The 24,228-nt window shown below is 37.3% G+C and overlaps 1 protein-coding gene across 1 annotated transcript in view; it reads left to right on the forward strand.

The window, feature by feature from the left end:
- Lrp1b (LDL receptor related protein 1B) overlaps positions 1 to 24,228 on the forward strand; it is a 2,166,816-nt gene that overhangs the window by 1,424,920 nt on the left and 717,668 nt on the right. Inside the window, exons 27-29 of the mRNA XM_008825194.2 lie at positions 241 to 485; positions 13,250 to 13,381; positions 16,108 to 16,335. Coding sequence (XP_008823416.1) covers positions 241 to 485; positions 13,250 to 13,381; positions 16,108 to 16,335 — 605 coding nt within the window. The remainder of the gene's footprint in view (positions 1 to 240; positions 486 to 13,249; positions 13,382 to 16,107; positions 16,336 to 24,228) is intronic.

Below are 24,228 nucleotides of genomic sequence, written 5' to 3' on the forward strand. Positions count from 1 at the left end.
CATGGTGGCTAGAAACTGCCCTTAACTCCAGTTCCAGGGAAATCTGAAGCCCTCTTCTAACTTCCGTGGCATTGCACAACATGGGTGAATTCACATACATGCAGGCAATACACTCATACACATAAAATAAAAATAATAAATAAAAAATACTTTAACTATCATTTACCTGAGTAGCATTTTGCACCACTGGACTCCTTCAGTGAGTTTTCATAAACCATTCCTGTTCTCACCTTTTTCTAGGTCAGACGCAATTTATTCAGCTCTTTATGATGGAACAAACATGATAGAGATAATACGAGGCCATGAATACCTGTCACATCCCTTTGCTGTGTCTTTATATGGGAGTGAGGTGTACTGGACAGACTGGAGGACTAATACGCTGTCCAAAGCCAACAAGTGGACAGGGCAGAATGTAAGTGTGATTCAGAAGACCAGTGCACAGCCATTCGACTTGCAAATATACCATCCCAGTCGACAGCCACAAGGTAGGCACTTGTGACATGCTAACAATACAGAAAGCATTTTCATGTGAACCGTGTACATGGAGACTGTAAAATAAATTTTGTCAGTTAATTCACAAGTTGATTTATGCTATATTGGAAGTTTTAGTCACTGACATAGCATTGACAAGATAGTGTGGGAAGCTGTATAAGATCTTTGAATTTGGAGTTGAAGAGATGGCCCCCTGGTTAAGAGCGTGCACTGCTCTTGCAGGGTATTAGAGTTTCATTCCCAGCACCTGTGTTGGGTCACTAATGATAGCCTGTAACCCTAGCTCCAGAGAGTCAGACATCCTCTTCTGGCCTCTGCAAGCACTGCACTCAAATGTACATACCTACACACAAACATGCACACATATACATAATTAAAATAAAGTATTTGTTTGATTTTTTTAAAAAAAGATCTTTGAATTTGTAACCTATCACCTAAATATTACCAGTAAATAAAAAGCAGCAAAAAAAATCCCCAAACAAACAACGACAACAGAAAACCACCAAGCACCTTGTGTCATCATTCTGTACGCAGAGGTTGGTGCAATGCATTACATGGAAAAGGATGAGACATAGGCTGGTAGCACCATTCCTGGGCAGGATGGCCACAGTGGTGGTTCTCTCCCAATGTTTCATTCAGTATCAGTAACCCTTTGGGCTCCTCTCCTTAATCCTTGTAAGCATTCTTATCCCAAGCCTCTCACCTTTTTGTTTCTTGAATACCATGGCCATTTGATATAACATGAAGTAACAGCTTGTCCTGTTAAACATTTCCCCTTATGTGAACGACAACCAACTAGAGTTTAAGTCTAGTGACTTTTTGGTATTATTTTAAGTTTTATGTGCACAATTTTCAGATGACACATTCCCTCCTTAAGAGGAACCAACTTTCAGTGAGAGACTGTCTAAGTCGCCAGAACTTGTACTCTTCTGGGGCACACTTCAGGCTTAATTTTGAATTCACCTTATATTGTCTTCTGGTCCAAATAAAACTGTAATTTCTGTGGCTGACAAAAATCTCATGTCTTCCCTTTCGTCAATGCTCAGCCGTCATTCTCCTTGAATACTATTTTTTTCTACCAAAATTTTCTCTGTGTAGAATTATTTGTGCCCTCTCCCCGTATTCTGTCTGATTCTAGTCCTCTTTCTCATTATTTAAATTTCTCATGTTCAATGTTCTTACAGAGCTAAGCTTCTTTCCCATGTTGGGATTTCCATCTATCCTGGCTCTGTAATCAAGTCTCTTAATCCTTTCTAGTTACATTTGACTGTGTTCACTCCACAGCCTGCACAGTACTGATGCCTTAGAGAAAGTACAGGGCCTAATTGTTTTGTATTTAAAAACATCTAATAATAAAATAGATTTAACTAAATTCAAATAAGCAAGAAATTGTGATTTGGACCAGCAATGTATCATGGGTATATGCCAAAATCAAGTGAAATGAGAACCTCCTACTGTTTCCTCAATGAAATTTAGTTTATTTTGAGCAATCATAAAGCAGTTTACTGCCCCTCCCCCCCACTTGTGTGCGTCATGGAATATCCGGCAATCATTTTCCATCCTGTTCATGTCTTCAGTGAAGCAACTCTTCACTACTAGGGGGAAGAAGATGCAGGACATAGCCACGACTTTATTATTGTCAGAGAGACAATTACAATGAAGATGGTGCCAAAAGTTCAGCATTATCTACAAGAGAATAATAGCCCCCCTCGCCGGCTGAATAGCAGTGTGACTTTCATGACAGGAATAATGCATTTTAAAGTATATGACATGTACAGCTCTCACAAATTAAAGAAACAAAGATTACAAATATTCTGAATTTAATGTTTATAAGTCAGGAATGGATTAAATGTGTTAATGTCAATTTCCTTAAAAACATGTATTCATCATATTCAAAAATATCCAATTTAGATTTTATGCTTAGCAGAAGTTTAGAAAATACGTTTTCATTCCTTTTGGATCCTAGTGCCTAGGGCTATTGTCATGTAAGAGCAGAAGAAACAATCCAAACTCAGCTGAACAGGTGGACACAGGCTTGTGAGCTTCTCATATGGAAGGCTGAGATAGGAGGAGCAGGAGTTTGAGGCCAGTTTGAGGCTGTATAGGGAGACCACAAAGTTGAGACATATGCAACATGAGCTATGAGACATATGAAACATGAAAAAGCAATGGTGGGTATTATAAATATGAATGTATAAAAGATATTGTTGTGTGAAGGAGACATGCCTAGAGTTAATGAAATAATGGGGTCTCAAATCCTGACTTCCAGTGTTTAATAGTATAAGAATTAATAGTATAACATTTCCTTATCTATTAGCATGTTATTTAAACTCTCTGTACCAGTCTTTTTATTTTTAAGCTGTAGATGATATTGTCTACATCAAGGAAGTTGGTAAATATTTTAGTAGTTAATCAAAATAAAAATATGAGTTAACACAGGAAATGTTTTAGAATAGTGGTTACATGTGAATATGTACAGTGTACATAAAGTATATACATATATATATGTAATCTATATGTCATACACACACGCACACGGAGAGGAAGAGACCACATTTCTTGATATTAGTGTATGTAATTATGAAAGCTGAATTGTCTCACAACCTGCTTGCCAGTCAGCCAGAAAGGCTAATGGTGCAATTCAGATATAATTCAAAGGTCCAAAAACTGTGAGTAGTAAGAAAATAATCACATAAATTCCTATTTCAATCCAGGCATTCGCATGCCCCTGTACATGAAACGTCATTGGTCAGCGACAGGAGAAGGGATTATGCCAGCTCAGATGGGGCACCAGATCATCCCTTCTTATACTTTCAGTGGTCCTGAAGGGATAGAATGATGCCTCTGGCGCTGCTGAAGCAGGGCCTTCTGTAGCTCAGTGTACTGATTTAAATGCAAATGTTTAAAGAAATATGCTCCCAAATATTCTTTTCCAGATATCTAGGCTTTCCTTAGCCCAGTCAAGTTGATACATAAAACTAACTATCACAAGTTACCAAAGCAGATGAAGGGCTGGCTGATGAGCAAACCTTAAGAAAGTGCTAGGGACAGAGAGCATGGCACAGCTGAGATGAGAAACGTGCAAAACAAACTCAGAAAAGAACAGTGATAGGAAGTTGTGGCTGGGAAAGCTGGGAAGCCAAGAAACTGTTTAGGTGAGCACGGCTGATAGTTTCTGCAGTTGGCAACATGCGAACGTGTGTAATGGGCCACGGGCACTATGACTGATGGTTGAAATAGGTGTCAGTAATCTGATTCTGTTAAGGCCAGATGTAAGTATTTTGTGCTTTGAGGGTCACATAGTCTCTGCTACAGAGATCTGCTGACCGTGGTTCCAATGAGTCTTAATTTCTCGATGCTTGAATTAAGTTTTAATATAATTTCCACAATCATGACATGTTATTGTTCATCTTTAAAAGCCATTTTAAAACCATTTTTCAGCTTGCAGTCAGCCTGTAGTCTAGAGTGTGCTGAAACATAGTTTAGTGGAGAAACTGGAAAAGTTAAACTTTAAATGTGCAGTCAGATGCTTCTGCAATGAAGTTAGTATGTTGAACAAGAAAAGTCAAGAAGAGTTTGGGCTAGAGCTAGAGTGTTCCTCAGTATACTATAAGTTGAACACTAGAAGATGGATGAAATTTCTTCAGAATATTTCAGAAAGTAGGAAGAAGGCCATGACAGAGCCTTGAAGAATACCAACATTGAAGAGGAACGCAGAGAGGAGCCGGGGAAAAGGGGGCCAAGACAGGGCTGAGCCCACAGAAAGTGTGGCTGGGTGAAGGTTAGAACAGGGCGCTGACTAGAGGCATCAATTCTTGCAGAAATGTGAGATAACAGTACACAAAGCCATAAATATACTTACTGCGTTTGGCTGCTTGGAGAAAATCAGCAAACTTTTAGAGAGAGCAATGTCAGTTGACTTGTTTGCTTCTGTCCTCTTGATTCTAAAGATGTCGTAGATTATATATTGTGTTACCCTTCAATATTTTAGATATAAAATAAAGCTATTGAATAATAGGACTATATCATCAGGCAATTGAAGAAAATTGAAAAAGATAAGCTTTATAGCAGGTAGCCAAAGAAAAGCAGTGATCAAGACAAAGCCTAGAGAAGCGGTGCTTGGGTCAAATACCAACTTTGTCATATTGTAAATTCATGATCTTTGTCTACCATACATTTTTCCCTCATAAAATGGAATTGGTCTATAAAATAAATGTATTTGTCTCTTTTGTCACTTTTTAGCAGTTAGAAGATGCTTATTAAATATTCACTGTCCTGTGTTTAAGTAAACAAAGATAAATAGAAGATAAATTATAAATAAATGGATAGATGATAGATGTTTGAACAATAGATAGATGATAGCTAGAGAACTCTCTAGATAGGTAGCTATCTAGATGATAGATATAGACAGATAGATAGATAGATAGATAGATAGATAGATAGATAGATAGATAGATAGATAAATGGATGATATATCAGATAGAGTTATTTGCTATGATTTGGAATCCTTTCTTAAAATAACTTATGAACATAATACTTTAAAAAATACATCATTACAATGCTTGCTTGTTATTGTTGTTCAACTTCAGCAATTTCCAGACCTACTTTCTTGAACATGCGTTTCTTCTGTCTGGTCAAAACTTGGGTCAAAAAGTGCTAAATATTTGTTGATAAAGACAGTACATTTGTAAGGAATACTTTGTCTAAAATGCTGGTTACTGTCACAATTGTTCCTCTTTATTTTGATCTTTATTTGGTGAATTTGATAATGGTTTTAAATGATATCAATATAAGATTGCTCTCAGAGAAACATCAAAAGCCAGATAATGGGGGTAATACCGAGGGCTTTGCCCACAGATGCAAAGCCTGTCTTATGAAATGGATAATGAGCATCATACTTTACAGTAGTACCCTTTCCCTGTTTTGTAGGGGTACAGGCATTATTCAATGGATACATCTGTGAATCTCAGTGAATTGACTTATTTGGAAAGGCTGTGTTTGTCATGGTCATAGTTCACATTTTGGAATCAAAACCCTTATTCTTCTCATTATTTTTCTATGCTTTAGTGAGACTTTTTAACCTTTTCAAAGTTAAGTTTGCTATTCTGACAAGTGGGGGCAATTTATTTTTTAATTGAAATTGACACTAAATAGAATAAAAGAAATAGTGCTTAACAAAAACTTCCAGCCCATTTTCTAAGGTATACTACTAAAATAAAAATTTATTCTGATTTTGAAAAGTTCAACCTTTTTTTTATATTTTGTGATTTTTTTTGTTTATTCTGGGATTTTAAAAAGTTGTTTATTTTTATTTTATGTCTATTAGTGTTTTGCCTACATGTATTTAAGAGCATCACATGCATGCAATGCCCACAGAGGCCAGAAAAGGGAGTCCAATCCCCTGGAACTGGAGTGATGGATGCTGTTAGCCAGGCACACTGGTGCTGGAATCTAAATCCAAGTCCTTTGTAAGAGCAACCAGTGCTTGAACCCTTGAGCCATCTCTCCAGCCCCTAGTTCTGGACTTTTGAGAGAGTCTTGTCCTGTAGTCCTTGCTAGTCTTGAGCATACCTTGATCCTTCTGCTGTAGCTGCTCAGATGCTGGCATAACAGGAGTGAGCCATAATGCTTAGCTGTTAGGGGACTTTTGTTTTGCTCAGCATTTTTTATGTCACTTGTCCATTATGTGTATGAGTTGATTTATAAGTTGTTTCTCAAAAAGTAGCTATAATATTAAAGGCCTCTAATTGGTTCAGAAAATATGTTTAAAGAAAAAGTTTTCTTGACAACATTTATGAGAAAACAGCATCTTCTCAACCAAATCAATCTAACAAACAAAACACCTGAATACTAAGACTATATTGGTATCATTGCTTCTTAGAGGACAAATATTATTTATGAAATCTGGACAGTGGGGCATTATATAGGATGTTATTATATTCTATTTTAATTACCAACAGTATTTTCATATGATTACAAGAAATCCCCCTGCACCTCCCTCCCCCCTCTCCCCCCTCACAAAAAAAGAAATACTTCGAAAATCCTGCTTAGCATGATGAAGGAGAATCTCAATTCTTTGTAAGCTATAATTAATTATTCACTTTTATAACCAACTCCTTCAACAGCTAACAGTCTCTGATATTACCTATATTACCTTCCTTCCTCTCTCATATATATTCAAATGTGTGTATAAATCTTCTATCGTATAAAATATTAACTTTTTCTTCATATTTTATTTTTTGAAAATTTTATATATGATCTTTATATTTAGATTTCTACCATCCCTCTTTCCCTCCTCCCATTTCCCCCTCTCAGTTTCATGACCTCTTCTTTAATTATTGCTGTTTTATATATGTGTGTATATACACACATACATATATTCCACCAATGGAGTCTATGTAGTGTTGCTCATATGTACATGTATTTAGGGCTGACCACTTGGCATTGTATAACCCATCAAGGAGCTTGTCACTGGAGAAAACAGATTCTCCATCTCATAGCAGCATTTGATTTCTTGCAGCTCTTCATCTATAGTTTGGACCCTGTGAAATTTCCCCTATCTGTATTGGCAGGTTGGCCAGTGGTGCCATTATGTAAATCTTGTTTAGACAAACATGTTGTAGAAATTGCATGGATGTAGCTTCCCTGCCATGTCTAGAGACACTGTCTGGCAGCAGGCATCCTGTTCCTCTGCCTCTTACAATCTTTCCACCACCATTTATGTGATAGTCTCTGAACCTTAGGTGTGGGGTACCATTTAGATGTATCAATTTGGCGTTCCATAGTCACTTATACCCACACAGTAGGAGGGAATTCATGCCTAGCACTGTAAACCTAACCAAATAGCCCTGGCAGGAGAGGTCATAGACTCTACAGGAGAACCCAATACTGCCATTTTCCTAAACCATTATAATTTATAACTATATTCTAAATACTTATCCTATACCTGCAGACATGTGTAGCTCTCACCCATCATCAAAAAAGCTCCTGTTTGCAACAGATAAAAATTACTATAGAGATCCACAACTGGTCAAAATTCAGAGAATACAATGAAATCTTAAGAAACACTGTTCTTTGTATTGTAATTACCTGAGTCTCTCTCTCTCTCTCTCTCTCTCTCTCTCTCTCTCTCTCTCTCTCAGTTTTTTTGAGTCTTAGGATGCACATACTTCCAATTTAGGATTGCAGCAATCTTCAAAATAAACTCTCATTTCAAAATATACATTCAGAGCGTCTGTGTGTGTGTGTGTGTGTGTGTGTGTGTGTATGTGTACTTGTGCAGATGTGTTTATCTCTCTTTCAAGTTGTGTTGCTAGGGGTTAAACCTAGAGTGTCATAGTTATTATAAGAATGTCCTTCCATTATTTCATATATTAATATACTGTAAGTGGAAGATTTATTTGATTTGAAAAACCACCCCATTTGAAAATGCTGAAAATCATTAACAAAGTGATTGTCCTTTCAAAGCAAATAGCAAATAAAATTAACAGTGAATGATTTGAGATACCAGGAAGTCACATTGCCTTTTTATAATGACTAAAAGTTTATTGATATTTCTAAGATATATTTTTCCTATTCCATATTTATGTTCTTTTTAGGACAGTTATTCACAGATAAATAGAAAAGGTACTTGTGATTTTAGTAAATTATCTTTGTAGTACAGTTATCAGTGGAATATCAAATGTGAGTTTTTAGTTTTTTCATATAGCATAAATATCGAATACAGTATTAAATTTGACATAATTTGATTAAAGTAACTGCTACATACTTAATATTATTGAAACCTGGATCCTCTGCTAGAGCAGCAAGTGCTAAAAGCTAAAGCAATACTTGCACTTTTTGTTATGTTAATCCTTTATATTTTAAAGATTATTAATTTTGTTTGTATGTATCTATGTATATCCAGCATGAGTTTTCATGCACCATATGTGCAGGTCCCTGTGGAGGCCAGAGGGCATTGAATCCCCTGGAACTGGAGTCACAGGTAGTTGTGAGCCACCTGATGTGAGACTTGAACTTGGGTCCTCTGCTAGAGGAGCGAGTGATCCTAACTGCTGAGACAACTCTCCCATCCCTATGTCTGTATTTTAAAGAACAAATTTAGGCTGAGGGTATATTTCAGTGGTACCGTGCTTGATAGAATGAGCAGGGCCTTGAGTTTGATCCACATTTTTATAAATAAAAAGAAAGTAAATAAGATACTCTCTCAAATTCTTTAATATCAAATGTAAAAATTTAACATTCTTCTTAAAGGACATTACTAATATAGATAAATTACTTGCTATGTTGACAATTATTTTGTACCAATAATGTATATTAACATGATGGATGTTGTTGAATATCAAAAGGGACTATACTGAAAGGAGAAAAATCTTCTGCTCATGAAACAAAAGCAGTTCTGACATTCAGCTTTCATTACCTAAGTAAATGCCATACATATTTTATATTGTATCAACATTCGCATATATTTTATAAAAATTTGCTGGATAATATAATTGTTTGGCTTTGAAGTGTTTAATTTTTGCTGATGAGAAATGGACTATAATTAAATACACTTAACATGAAATATGAAATTCTCTCTAATGATGCTCTTTTCTTCACAGAGTGCATATCAGTCTTACATAATGTCACAGTTAACATTTGCTTCCACTGCACAGTCCTGTGGTTGTGGAATTTTGAATGTATTTTCTCCTTCAGTCTTGATGTACTCGAGTACATAATTCATTTTCTCAGTGCTCAAATTGCAGCCATTTTAGGTCATATACCACATACAAGTTAATGGATTAAAATGTCATTAAGGCAAATATAATCATGGGTGCCACAAAAACTTAAAAAGATATACAAATATATAGAAATCATAGTTTCTACCAATATATCACACATAGCTGAGGGTGATAAACCTCAGTCCTCACCCTAATTCCATCCTCTCTTTTTTGGTAGGTAATGTTTTATTTTAACCCAGCCCCACCCTTACTTTGCCTACTGCTTTATGGCTGCTATCCTGCTACAGCAGCATGGTCAGCTTGCACAAGACCCCAGGCTCAATCCCCAGGACAACAAACAGATAAACTCATAGACAATGAAACAACAGAAAATAAATTGTCTAATGCCTCCTAACAGCAATAATTTCAACTAATATTCAACCATGGAAAGAATCAATAGCTCTGACTTCACTAGAAGACATTTCACATGATTTGAAATGGTGAATCACGAGAAAGATTATTGTGAATACATTTATGAATTCTGGAGGAAGAAAAACTTATCAGATGGAAGTGTGACAGTAAAGTATGGCTATCCAGGGAGCAATAAGGAGCCCGTTTGAGCACATAGGTAACCATAGGTAATATGCAAGCCCAAGAAAAGAGATAGAGGAAGCTGGAGGACAGGCTGAAATCTTGGGAAGAGATTAGATCATATAGATTAGCCAGTGCCATATATAACCACATCCCAGGCCGTGGCCCGCATTCATATTGGAAGAAAACAGGTAAAGGGGAAAATAAACATATTAGCAAAATTCTAAGAACATTGAACAAATTATCAGATAAAGCAATGAAAGAGAAGAGGAAAATGCTTTGAAGTTAATGTTAATGATGTCTGTTTGGAAGATGGCTTCTTTAACAAAGATGAACATAATAGTTCAGAATAAAGCACTGGAACATGAATAGACAAGCAGGAGACCCTGTCACTGGGTCAGAGGAGTCCTGAGGCAAGCGTGGTAGGGACATCTGACACATTGTCAGGTTAACAATGAGAATCCATCTAAACTTGTCTAGCTAATCGGATCTGTTTAAGACTATATTTCAGAAATATCAGTAACTGTTGAGTTTGGAGACTAGAAATTAAGATATCACTAAGATTGCTGCAACTGTCCATGTAGGAGATAGAATCTAAACTGAGCCAGAGACCATAGAATTGGAAAGAGTTCTGCCAATGTTAAAGTATAAAACACGGTACTTGATATAAGAACCTTATCTTCTCTGTTATTATATCTCATCTGTTCTCATGGTATTTGGAATAACTAGATGCTTAATGGATAGTTATACACTGTGTAAACTGGAAGAGAGCGCTCATTGATATCTCTAAGGTTTAGTCCCATAGAATTTAAGCAAAATAAACTGTCCCATGAATCCAGCCTGCACTGCTGTGCTTGAATTTCACCTGTTGGACATAACGTTCCATGGGTGCTCAGCTTTCCCCATGTCTTGGATACAAAAAAAATGAGATCTAGTGAGTCAAAAATTCTGTATCGACATTAGATTTTGTAATAGTGTTTGCCATGAAACAATCAATTCATCAAAGATTGACAAAACGTTTGGAGATAAGAAATGTTTGAAGGTTTTGTGGGACAGGCAGTGTCAGCTGCAATTGATGAATTTGTTGTGTTATGAAGCCATAGATATTATGAAATTAATGTACTCAACTATGTTCCAATAAAAGTTTATTTACAAAACAATCAGTACACTCAATTTGGTTCTGTGGTCACCACCTATTAATCCATACCTATGTCAAAATATGAGTACTGAGAACCAAAGTCCTCAATTTAATAATCACTATAGATAAGTCTACTCAGATAGAAACTTTGAAAAGATTTAGCAGCATTATTTCAAAGTGAGATGAGATTAAAATGAAAGGCAAAACTTCTTGTGGATTTTCCAAGCTGTGAAGCAGAAAATACTGTGAATTATAATTACAGTGTTATCATTAATCCAGATACTGGGCTATAAAATCAGTGATATTTTTCTATGTACATAGAAATTTAATATATTTACCATTTTTTAAAAGTATTTTGTAATTATAGGATGCCAAGAATAGCTGAAATGATTCTAGGATAAAAATAAAGTGAAATGCAGTATTGAACATTGGACAGTTGTGGAGTATGCTTTATTTTTAAAATATTTAATTATTTTTATTTTGTGTGAGTGAATGCCTACATGTATGTATGTGCACCAGACACATGCCTGGTGCCTTTGGAGGACAGAAGGCCCTCAGATCCCCTGGAACTCGAGTCACAGGTGGTGATATACCTCCATGTGGATGCTGGGAACTGAACCCTGGTCCTCCACAAGTGTAACGTGTTCTTAGCCCAAGCTCTCTCGCCAGCCCTGGAGTTTGCTTCTAATTCCTCTAAGAGGAGTCCTTTTCTGCACTGACGTATCGTTTAAACGTGGTTCCCTCCGTCCTTCACCTCTCCTTTGTTCTTCTTGCTTTTTTCTATTTCTCTTTTGCCTCATTCTCTTCCCTTCTTTGTGAGTTTTCTCCTTTTACCCACTGCGTTTGAGAATCTCGACCCTCCAGTAGTAGTGCTTTTCACATGCTTTCCTTCCGGGCCTCCTAATCTGCAGCACCTCCCCTCCTCCAGCACCTTCACACTTGGTGTCTTACTTCTCTAACAGTTAAAGGGTAAGACCAAGCAGAATACATGGTGACCCTGGGTGACAGAAGGGGTTGCACTGAGTTCCCAGGCCCCCGGCTTTTACTCTTTTCTAACATTTTCTTTTGTTATTGGTGGATTTTCTTAGTAGAATGCTTTGTTTCATAAACTTTTATTCCCCCTTTAAAATATGTATTTATTGATAACAAGTGCAAAGGCACGGATTACTTTTATTATCTTGATGGAAGTCCTATGGACTGGCAAATCCACACTAAGTACTAAATTCAGCTAATATCCTAATATCTCACATCATCGTCTTAATTTTATTTCCTCGATTTTAAAAAAATCTTTGTGATTATAGATATTATAGAGCTAATGCTAACTGCTGGAGGAAAGGGAAAATATCTTTCTCTAGTCATTCTAGATTCACTGTTGAAACCACTTAGCAAGTGACAGATTAACAAGAGAAGTATACTAACTCATTTGATACAGGTTTTATTTATAAGGTGTCATCATAAGGAAACAAAGTCCCAAAGGGATGCATAAAACCTGCCTATTTCTTTCCTCCATTTGAGGGAGAAAAGGCCATGGTAGAGAAGTATGGGAGAGCAGGATGAGAGACCAATAAAGTGGGGTTGGGACTAAAGAGGCCAGTCTTCTCCAGATATGGGAGGCTTTTTTCCTGTGGAGATTTGGAGGCCACCTTTTACAGGCCGTAATATACCCAGTGCAGGGAAACATCAGAAACTCTGTCCTTGATTTTATGATGTGCCTCAGGAAAGAAGTGTGTAGAGATGGCCAGAGGGACCTATCCACTTCTTTCCTTTCCAATATGGCTGTGTGACACAGTTTGGATGCCATGTCTTAGCCCTGTCTACTCAGAGAAGTAAATTCACCTGTTGGGGTGGGGGGATCCTGTAACAGCAGTACAACAGTATCATCCTAGGGGCATTTGTAGGAGAGTTGTGCTCAAACAGGAAAGCAGTCTACATCTATGTAGAACGCAGGTCAGGGACATCCATTGAAACCTCCAGACCTCTATATCTATGTTAGCATCTACCAGAGTTTGTAATGAGAAATACAGTAATGATTCCTGCTAGATGGTCTCACCAAATTCCTAAAATGACTTTGCATCTAAGACAGTAGGATGTTGGCTATTCTTCTAGAGAAAATCAATGTAATTCTCTTAGCTGCTCCCTGCTCCCTTTGAAAGGAGAATGTTGTCGGTGATTTAGGGGCAGTGCGGTTGTCTATTCTCAGAGTAACTGCCCTAGGTACGGTTGTATGTGGCAAACTTTGAATCAGTAAGCGAATTGACCATGTGGACCTCAGAGGCTGAAATAAGTTCTTCCTTTTCACTGTTGTTATTTTAATCTGCAATTGCAGCTCCCAATCCTTGCGCAGCCAATGCGGGCAGAGGCCCCTGCTCTCATCTGTGTCTGATCAATCATAATAGGAGCGCTGCATGTGCCTGCCCCCACTTGATGAAGCTTTCCTCTGACAAAAAGACCTGCTACGGTAAGTTTCCCACAGTTGCTAGACGGATTCCAAATGGAATTGTCTCAGGTTGTGTGGGCATTCCCGATTTCACTCAATGTGAAGTGGAGTAGATTTTAAACATCTTTAAGAACACTTTAGCCATAGCTGTTGGCAGCCACTACTGAGGATTCAGCTAGTCCTGGGGAAACCGACACTTTTTTAAAAACGTGGTATGTTGGACTTTGCTGTTTATTACCTTACTTATTTTTTTATCTGCTGCTTTTTTATTTGGTATGTTAGCAGAATTTTCCTTAGCAAAATAGGAAGATTTGTAAGTGGAAGTGCATTACCAGGAAGTGAGGAGGCAGGTAACCTGAATCACAAATAGGTAGTCTCCAGCTCTGGTCTGTTCTTATTCCAAAGTCACTGTAGCATCCTTCTAAAAGGGATTGTCAACCCGAAGGGGGAAAAGGAAAAAAAAATTATTAAAGATTAGTTAAAATAAACCCAAGGACATTTAAACTAAATCTGTAATAACAAAAATCAATATTTTAATTAACACTTTTAATCATAGCTACTTAATTTTCAGGGTAGAAAGAGAATCATTCACCAGAAATTGAATCATGTCTGTAGGAACTTGTGACTTTAATTTTGTACAGTAACATGTCTCAAATTGTTGAAGGGGAGGTCAGGCCTCTTTGATGGAGGTTCTTATGCATGCCAATAAATCATTTATAGAGGGAAACAGAAGGTCAACAAGCAATAGAACTGTTTAGAAAGGAAGCACTTGAGCAAACAAGAGTATAGGCTGGTTAGCTGCGAAGTCCACCTAGGCAGAGAACTATGTTGTGGGCATTGTGTGTTGTCTTTTATAGGCTCAGATGTGCTGATGGGCCCAGAGCTTCACACCTTTTATGATGATAAAGTTGTATAACAAGGTCTATATCCATGCCCTGGGTGCATGTGTATGACATTGACAAAACATCCCTTGTGGGGCTCACAGTCGCTTAAAGTTCTCCTTACTGGTCTAGCACACCAACAGAAGGCCATGTCCCATCTCCTGATTAAGGGTCTAGGGAATAAAGAGAATATGCTTGTGACTTTAAAGACCCCTAGAGAGCATCCAGGAGCTGCTTTCAGGCAGCCTGTCTTACTGCATGTAAAATAAGAAGTATTGTAATGGCAGAGTTTGCCCCCCAGTCCTGATTCCTGACTACCAGCTTTCTCAAAATAGTAGCAGTCCAAAGAGAAAAAGAAAATACTAAAATATCTATTTGAGGTAATTCAAGTAACTATTTGTGTCCCCAAAAGTCCTTCAGTGTGGGTCCATTCGCTGAAGCCTGGTCAATATACCAATAGTCCAGTTCCTATAAGAAAATGTCTCCCCACACATCCAACAGCCATCAATTGCCAAAAGTTTCTTAGGTTGGGCTGGGGTTTCTTATCCATTTCCTAATGACTGTATTGGGATTTTTGACTGACTTGAGCTTGCATGGGACTTGTTTGTCACCATTGCTGTGACTTCATATGCCTGGAAGGCTCTGTTTCCTTGTGGCCATCCACCTCTTCTGGCTCTTACAATCTTTATACCTGTTCTTCCACAATGATGCCTGAGCCTTGGGAAGCAGAAGTTTGAAACAGGTGTCCTATTCAGGGAGGAGCACTCTGCAGCCTCTTGTTCTCTGCACATTCATTGGCCAATTTTAGGTTTCTGTGTTAACCACCTTCCACTACATAAGGAAACTTGTTTGTTGGGAGTTGAGAGATGCTTTCATCCTGTGTGTAAAAGTTGCATTGTAGATGTGCCACTTAGGGTTGAATTTATCACAGACAAATTTATGTTTGACCAGTTCTGTAACTGTAATAGTCTCTATCTGTTGGAAAACATGCTTTTTTGATGATTGGTGAAAGGCACACTTGTCTGTAAATATGAGGATGCCTACTTAGAGTAAGAAATCAACTTGGTTTAGGGATGTGGCAAAAGTAGGTTTGTCTCTAGAATCTATTACCTTTCCTGCCATGTGTATGTGGATATGTTTAAATTACCACACATGAGTTCCTTCCCACTGAGCAGGCTTTAATTCCAATTAGACAGCTACCGATAATCCCCAAGATAAAAGTGCCGTTACTGCACTAATAGTGAGTTCTGCTAGGACAATCGTTGTTGTTTATTAGGCTTTATAGTTGGGTAGGACCATTGATTGCTTTTCTACCTTGGCAGCCTGTATCATATTCTCTGATACCATGGGAGCTAGTCTTCAGGGAGGAGACTTGGCAATGGCCTTTGTGAATTTGGGAGTCTCTTGGGCTACCCTGACCAACAACTGGAAGGGAAGTTTCTCTGTAGCCTGGCACTATGTTTTTTGTTATATAACCTTCACCTATACACATGCACTCATATATTTATTGTATATGTATTTTAAGGCAATATTATTTTAATTATAGACATAAATCAAATATGGTTCTTTGGCATTTGTTGAGTACATGGGTTTAGCAAGTTTGTTGCAATTCTGAGATAAAATCAATTACTGAGACTTTCTTGGCCCTTCAAACTAATAATTATGACTTAAGGATTTTTAACTTGTGTTACATCTATTTGTACTAAATACCTTATATAGATGATATATACAGCATTTCCATCAAATATTAATATTATTTCCTGAGGTAAAATGTTTGTCATTAAAAGTTAATATTTTAGAATTTCTAGACTGTTTTAGATTTGTAAATTATATAAGTAAAAAGAACAATCTACTTTCTTTTCCTAGAAATGAAGAAATTCCTTCTTTATGCAAGACGCTCAGAAATCCGAGGAGTGGACATTGACAATCCATACGTTAACTTCATCACTGCTTTCACTGTCCCAGATATTGATGATGTTGCCGTGATAGACTTTGATGCCTCTGAAGAACGTTTGTACTGGACGGATATCAAAACACAAACCATAACACGGGCTTTCATTAATGGAACAGGGCTAGAAACAGTTATTTCAAGAGGTAAAAGAATTGTGAAACTTTAAAAATGTCTCTTACTCAATTTGTAAACAATGGTTTGCTTTACATTCTTCCTATACTGATTCAGCTCTATGTGATTATTCAATAGTGTGTGCCATCCCTTTAATTGTTAAATGCTATAATTAAATTGCACATAGCAGACCGATAACCAGAAATTTCTTTCCATACAAAGAAAAATGTAACAGAATAAATGTTAATATTTACAGATGTCTAAATAAACACATTACAAAGCTTTTTTTGCTGCCAGGAAATACTAATCAAATAGAGACAATCTAGGGTGTTGACGAGGACTAGACTCCTCCCTGGAATTACGCTTACACGTCTGAACTTATTTTGCATATATTTTGACAAGGAAATTTATCTAGATTGTTTCATCAGAAGTTCATAGTAGATGTTATTGAATTAGCTATCTTTAAAAAAAATTACGTAAGGACCAGCAAGAGGGGCTCAGGAGGTAAACGTGTTTGCACAGCCTGAGGGCATGTTTAATCCTAGAACCTAAAGTAGAAGGAGAGAACTGACTCCCATAAGTTTCCTCCAACTTCCTTATACATGCTGTGGCATCACGAGCCAATGCACAAATGTGTGCAACACACGCGCACATGCGCACGCACACACACTGAAAATAAATGGAATAGAAGTGGAAAAAAGCATTTTCTCAACCATAGAAAACCCAGTTGAGTTAAAGATATAAGCAAATGCATGGCTGGATTCTGGATACTTAGCATTAAATTAATCTAATACTTGCTTAAATGTTGGCATGTTTTCACCTTTGCACCAATCACTTGCTCAGTGAATGAGACTTCATTCAGTACCGCCCATTCACTGTGATGGGAAACCAGATTAACCCACATGAAGAGAGTTCAGAGTCCTTGGAACCTAGTAGAGAGATTGAAGGACTGGAAGGTGGGATAATTTGTAATCCCTAAAGTGCTTCATCAAGCACTTTATTTTTCAAAGTATCCATTGCAAATTTATCATGCATTAGGAGGTTTCACCTAAAAACCAACAGCTTAGTAAAGACATGCTATCACTCTCCAATGCAGAACAAGCTACAAAATATATTTCCTTCTAACTTTATTCAGTCAGTACATAATTCTTCATAAAAAATATATCTTTTTTCTGTCAATACTTTCATTACATTCATAAATACAAAAGTTACACAACACCCATCAAAATATTAAAACCGTTACAAATAAATACATGTATTTCATATTTAAGAAACTTTCACAGGAGTGCTTTGTTAAAGGTAGGCCCTAGTTAATGGTCCCTTTACTGTGTAGAAAATACATGCAAATCTGTAAAGTTTTCTTTGTCCACAAAAGTTAGCAAGACACTTAGGAAACTGAGCTTCATTAATTTGCATGTTTCAGGAATCAATTTGATATGCAAATGACTTTAAGATTTAAAATCAGGTAAATAGACTTACAGAATAGCTGAAATCAAACTCATGCTACATTATGGTTAAGGTTGGAGAATGTTGGCTGGGAAAAGTAGAGTAGTAGGTGTGGGGACAGGAGAATGCATCATCAGTGTAAACTGGGGCATTAGCTCCACTTCTGTCTGGACTCTCATCCTCTCTTACGAAATGTTCACTGTGAAAATGTTTTCTAGAAGTGCATTTGCTTCTTTGCTGCCATTACGATGTTTCATGGCTGCTGTTTCGCTTTGAGACAGGATCATAGTATGGTGCCAAGGCTGACCTCAAACATCTTCCTCCTGCTCTAGTACCTGGGTTCAGCCTTGATACCATTTATTTTCTTCTGTAAATCACATTGTATCTAATCAGGACACAAAATCCAAGAATCTGAGGTGCTAGTTCAACATGATTAGAGTTTGAAAGATTTCCTTTACCCAGTAATGGTGATCACCGGTCATTATTAATGGTCATTTTCAGCAAGCATAGGAAGTAGAGGAAACTAGGTTTTCATGTGACCTTTGGACAACATCGATAGCCCCCTGACACCATGCTATTTTTTTCTTTAAAGTTGCTCTTTAAATGAATTTTTGCAATTTTCATACAGCATAATTTGATGGTACTTTACTTAGATCCGTTCCTCCATCTGCTCCTCCCCCCAATGCTTTTTGCCCAATTCAATGTGCTCCACTACAATACAGCCTGTAGAGTCTGATTTTTGTCCCCACATTTCCTTCAGCATGGGTCCATTCACTGGAGCCTGTGGCTCACCTACCAAGAGTCCTATACCTGTAAGACTATCTCTCGCACCAGTTGCCAATAGTTCCTTAGGTTGAGTTGGGACTCTTTATCCACTTCCCCATGTCTTTTTTGTTGTTGTTTTTGTCTGGTTTGACCTTACATGGGAATTGTGTACACTGTCACCATTGGTGTGGATTCTTATGAGTAACTGATCAGCTTTCTGGAAAACTCTGTTTCTTTGTGGTCATTTACCACCTCTGGCTCTTGCAATCTTTCTGTCCCCTCTTCCACAATGATCCCTGAATCTGGGGAGGCAGAAGTTTGAAACAGGTATCCTATTTAGAAAGAAGCATTCTGTAGCCTCTCATTCTCTGCATATTTGCCAGTTGTGGGTTTCTGTGTTAATTATAATCTGCTGCGTAAGGAAACTTCTCTCTTAAGAATGGCTACTCACAAATGCCTAAGGACTAAGTGGGAATAAGTCACCAAAAGAGAAAGAAAAAATTCTTTACCTGGGGGCTGGAGAGATAGCTCAGTGGTTAAGAACAGTGGTTGTTCTTGCAGAAGACCTGGGTTCGAATCCCAGCACCCACATGGTAGCTAACAACTGTCTGTAACTCCAGTCTCAGGGAATTGACAGCCTCTTCTTATCTCCATGGACATTGTGTGACACAGGTGCACTTATCTACATGTAGGCAATACACACATAAACATAAAATAAAAAAAAAACAAAAATTAAAAAAAATTCTTTACCTTATATCTTGCCCAGGAGGCACTAATGCTATAGTCTCATGCCTTCTACTCATATCAAGGAATGACGAATCAGGTCAGAGAGGGGCTGCCCAGAGGATTGTAACTGGAATAGGAAGACTGTGCTGTGGCCTGGGGCCAGTACTGTATGATTTCATCTTAGAGCATGTCCCATGTTGAACTGAGATAGTTGGGTTCTGAACTGAATTCTGATGATGGTCCTTACAGGGTGCTTTAATCCAAGTCCCATCAGTTTTATTTGCAGCATGTGTAGTTCTTATATCCTTTCTTGCTGTCTTATTCGTCCTGAATACTGTAAAGCCAGTGAAGTTCAAAAACAGCAGTGTCATTATTGGCAACATAGGCAACACCTCTGAACAGAACAGGGATGAAAACATTGAGCCACTATAGCAGAAGAGCAGTATCTGGGAGCTCTCCTTTGAGGGCCTGAAAATCAGCATAAACCAGGGATTAGCAAGGTTCTGGACAGGACTGAGAGCCATTTAGGAAGCCGCACCACACAGAGACAGCATGTTGCATATTGTGGGAGGCACCCTGCTCAGCATTCTTTGGACAATGTATGACAAGTCGTCTTGTGCTTCTACTTACCAAGCACTTTGCTTTGAAGTGAACAGAATATAAATCAAACCATACTTAAGAAGTGATGAATCTTAATGAAAACAATAAGGGGCATAAGTTCTAAAATCATGGTTCTTTGGAGAGGTTCACATATGTGCTAGGAGAGGGAGGGTCACACAAGTACAAGCAGCAAGTCCTAGATGTCTTTATTTGACTACTAGAATATTTTTATATTTACACCAGCTGATCCTAGGTTAATGTTGTTAAAGCAACTTACTGAATGAATTGTTCAGAAGTGTGGTCAAATGTTTATCACAAACTCAACTAAAAGAAAGTCTAGAAAGCTAATGTGATGATTTCCTATTTGTATAGAACTTTTTCTTATAGGGCTGGGTGAACTTTAAAAGTAACAGGCCTAAAAGAGACAGTAAACACCCTGAAACACCAGTAACTTATGAAACAGGCAGTAACTTATGTGATCTTCCCCCCAAATTAGGAAAATGTTCAAGCCCTCTATCATGAATGTGAAAATACATCCCCCAAACTCTGAGAGCTGTATGCAGCTAAAGATCTCTCTTACAAACATTAGAGTACCATCTTCTGTTTGTAATGATGAACTAGATTCTAGTCAACTTGTTGAGTTTATTTCTCAGAAAATCGCAATGCTCCAACCATTCATGTCCAATTTCCTGAGGAAAATGATTTTGATTTTTTGTTTGTTTTTTTTTTTTTTTTTTTTTTTTTTTTTTTTTTAAAATGTTTTTTTTTTTTTTTTTTTTTTTTTTTTTTTTTTTTTTTTTTTTTGAGACAGGGTTTACTTGTAGCCCCAGCTGGTCTGGAACTCACTCTGTAGAACAAGCTGGCCTCAATCTCACAGAGATTGTCTGCCTCTGCCCCCAAGTGCTGGGATTTAAGGCATGTGCACCACGCCCAGCTTCTGATTTAAGCTTTCTTGAAGGGGTCAATAGTTTGCCTGCCTTTTTATCTGCCACCTCCTGAAATACTGGACTTCTTCATTTCTATGTTATCTAGGCAAGTTATTTCTGTAAGCAGCTTGGAGCAGGTGTAATTCATTATAAGGATAAATACTAACAGCTACAAGCTTATTCATGATGTAACTTAACAGTAACACCTATAGGCAGTACACATACAAACATGCCAATATATGCATACATATTGTTTCCTCTTGCATAGATATCAAAGGTAATTTTATTCTAAGGGAAAAGGCCCTAACAATTCATGACGAAGTGCTTGACAGTAGACTGCAGCCATACTCCCCAGTCCCAATTATTTGTTTTACTTGAGCCTGCCTGGATGAAACAATTTTATGTCATTCACTTCGTTGGACAGCAGTGTGACATAACCAACCATCTTATTTAATCTCAGTAATTCATTATTATAAACGAATGGATTTCATTCAAACTCAAAGCCACAGAAACTGAACCTCTGCCATAAAACCACAGTGAGTAAATGACAGAGACTCTAACTCAGGACTATGTCACTTTCTTCATTATGTGGCAGTAAGAGAATTTGAGACGTTTTCACGAATTATTGGAGAGTATTTCCATCAGTCCTGAGTACTATCCTTTTAAGATGGTTACACAGCTCATCTGGCCCTCTGAAGTGCCCAGAAGTATATTTTATTGGATAACAGTTTGCTCCACAAAATTCTGAAGTATTTATTGCTTGTAGTTAACCCACAAAGAAAAAAAATATACAAGACTTTAAAATACCTTGAAATTCCTAATATAAGAAAGAACAGCAGTGATGATGTACCATATTTTTATTTATAATACCCTTCTTTAATTTTGCTTACTGTTTACTCCTCGTGCTATACTTTGGGGTGCGTGCTATTTCCCACTTTCATAGATGAGGAAGATCTTTGTGTTTTTCATACTAGGAAGTATTAGAGGTTTCTATCTAAGTTTGGATTCAGTTCATTTGACTACACAGTTGTAATCTCTTTCTTCTATGTCCCTTTCTTTTATAAAGGACCTTAGCATGCAGCAGAAAAAGAGGCTCAGCTCTGGCCACATGGTTCCTCACATTTCTGTCAGCATGTTCTCCCTGCACACAGCATTCTCTGCAGAGCTCCTAGTGATATCCTAGCGAAGCACAGCCATTGTCTATCCACTCCCATGGATTTTTGGTGTTTATCTGACATGTGAGCAAAGGCTTTTAGAAATACATCGGCAGCTTTATGAGAGTCCACATCACTGTTGGTAGAATCTCATTTTTTATTGATAAAGGTAGCTGATGTATCTTTTATAGAGCAAAATATACATTGTTTGCTTTTGAGCAGTACAAGATAGCTCTGGATATTTGCCTTGCTTTAGGAAACATATTTTTAGGATTACATTAATTTATCTGAATGAGCTGTGTTGTTCAGTTGAGTTAAACAGAAACCATCATGGGTGAAACAAGATAAACCTAAATTATAAGTGTGTCTGTTTGTTTCTGTAAAAGAATGTTCATGTGTGTGGTAGGAAATGGTGATGTGTTCATATGATCTATTTGTAAAAACAAACACGTAATTTTACTACCACGTCTTTGATCATCTTTATATTTTATAAAATGGGCTTCTTTACTTTTTATGTGTTTGTTAGTTTACTTTTTCTTGTTTTATTATTGTTGTGGTATTGTTTGCTTTTTTTTTTTTTTTGAGACTGGGTTGCACTGTAGCCTCAGTTGTATTTGAACTGGCTATGTAGCCTCAGCTGGACTCAAACTCCCTCTCCCCCGTTTCAGCCTCCAGAGTGCTAGATCATCAGCCTGTGCCACTATGCCTATCTAAAAATGCATTTTTTTTAAAAAAAAATTTGTTTATTCATTTTTATTTGAGGTTACTGCATGTATGTAAGTGCACCCATGTCAAATAAGAGCCACAGAGGCCAGAAGGGGGGAGTGAGATCCACTGGAACTGGAGTCCACTACAAAAGGGGCCAGTACTCTTAACACTGAGCCAACTCTCCAGCCCCCAAAATGTAATTCTTCATGAAACCTGGAATCGAATGGAATCTACCTGGCCTTCATCCATTCATATTTGTCAGCAATTATTTTGTCAGTGTGGAGTAAAGCTTCATTCCTTGTATGCTGCAAATTATTATATTTAGATTTATTTGGTAATAATGATGTTTCTAAAATACAAATTAATCTGAAAATTGGTCCAGAGAGAATGAAAGAAATGAGCACAGATCAGTAATAACAGTGAGCTCTAGACTGAGGAAACTAGAATGTGCAGGTGTACAACATCTGTTGTTTTGCCTATGTCTGAATGGAATTTTTCATGTTCAGTCAGGAAGTTTATTTTTTGGTAAAAAATAAATCACCGTCTGTGTTTAGAAAAAAAGCAAAAAACCAAAAAATGAAAGCAGTCAAACCATGCCTGTAAGTGCTGTCCCACTGAGGAGTTTGTGCCTGCAGTCAAATCTGTTAAATGCCAGAATCTCTGTGAATACTATTCATGCTTTTAGTTGGAAAAGTTAATGAAAAATTCTATTTTATCCATAAGATTTTAAAGAAATTCCGCAGTATATTCTAAGTTCTGTGTCTGAGCAAGAAAAGGAAGCATTTGTACATGTGGCATGTTTGCATGTTTGGGCACATGTGTGTGCAGGTGAACACAGATGCTTGTGTGTTTATGTGTGAAGGCCAGCGGTTGACATCAGGAGTCTTCCTGCATTGATCTCTACAGTCTCTGGTAACCCCTATTCAGCTTTTTTGTCTTCTATGAGATCAATAATTTTAGATCTGTGCTATGAATGAGACACTGCCTGGTTTATTTTATTTGATGTAATGATCTCAAATTTCATTCCAATTCCTGAAAGTGACAAGATTTCATCCTTTTATGATCCCATTATGCATATATGTATCACATTTTTATATTCACCAGTTTATTAGTCACTTATGTTGTTTCCATATCTTGGCTTTTATAAATGAATGAACCTGGACTTCCAATGTCTCTTTGAACACTGACTTCATTTCTCTTGAATGGATTGCTGCTCAGATTGCAGTTCTGTTTTTATGTTGAGCGGCGTTCGTGGTCCTTTCAGGACTCACTCTACTAACTCACATTCTCATCGTTAGTGTGTGAGGGTTCTCCTTTCTCCAAATCCTATTGTCTTGTTCATAATTCTCATACTTACTGAGGTGAGGTGATGTCTCATGTGCTTTTAATTTTTATTTCTTTGATGAATGGTAATTTTGAGCACACTTTCAAGTGCTTTTGGCTATTTTCTATCAAATAAGAATGAATTTCTGTTCCAATCCTCTGCTTGTTTTTAAATCAGTTTTTGTCATTGTTCATGAGTTGTAGCATGAAAGATAATGTTGAGCACAGAATTCCAAGTTAAGGGTTATTTTCTCTCAACTCTACCAGTAATAACCTG

The sequence above is a fragment of the Nannospalax galili genome, unplaced genomic scaffold (genome assembly GCF_000622305.1).
Source record: "Nannospalax galili isolate Female #2095 unplaced genomic scaffold, S.galili_v1.0 scaffold87, whole genome shotgun sequence".
NCBI lineage: Eukaryota > Metazoa > Chordata > Mammalia > Rodentia > Spalacidae > Nannospalax > Nannospalax galili.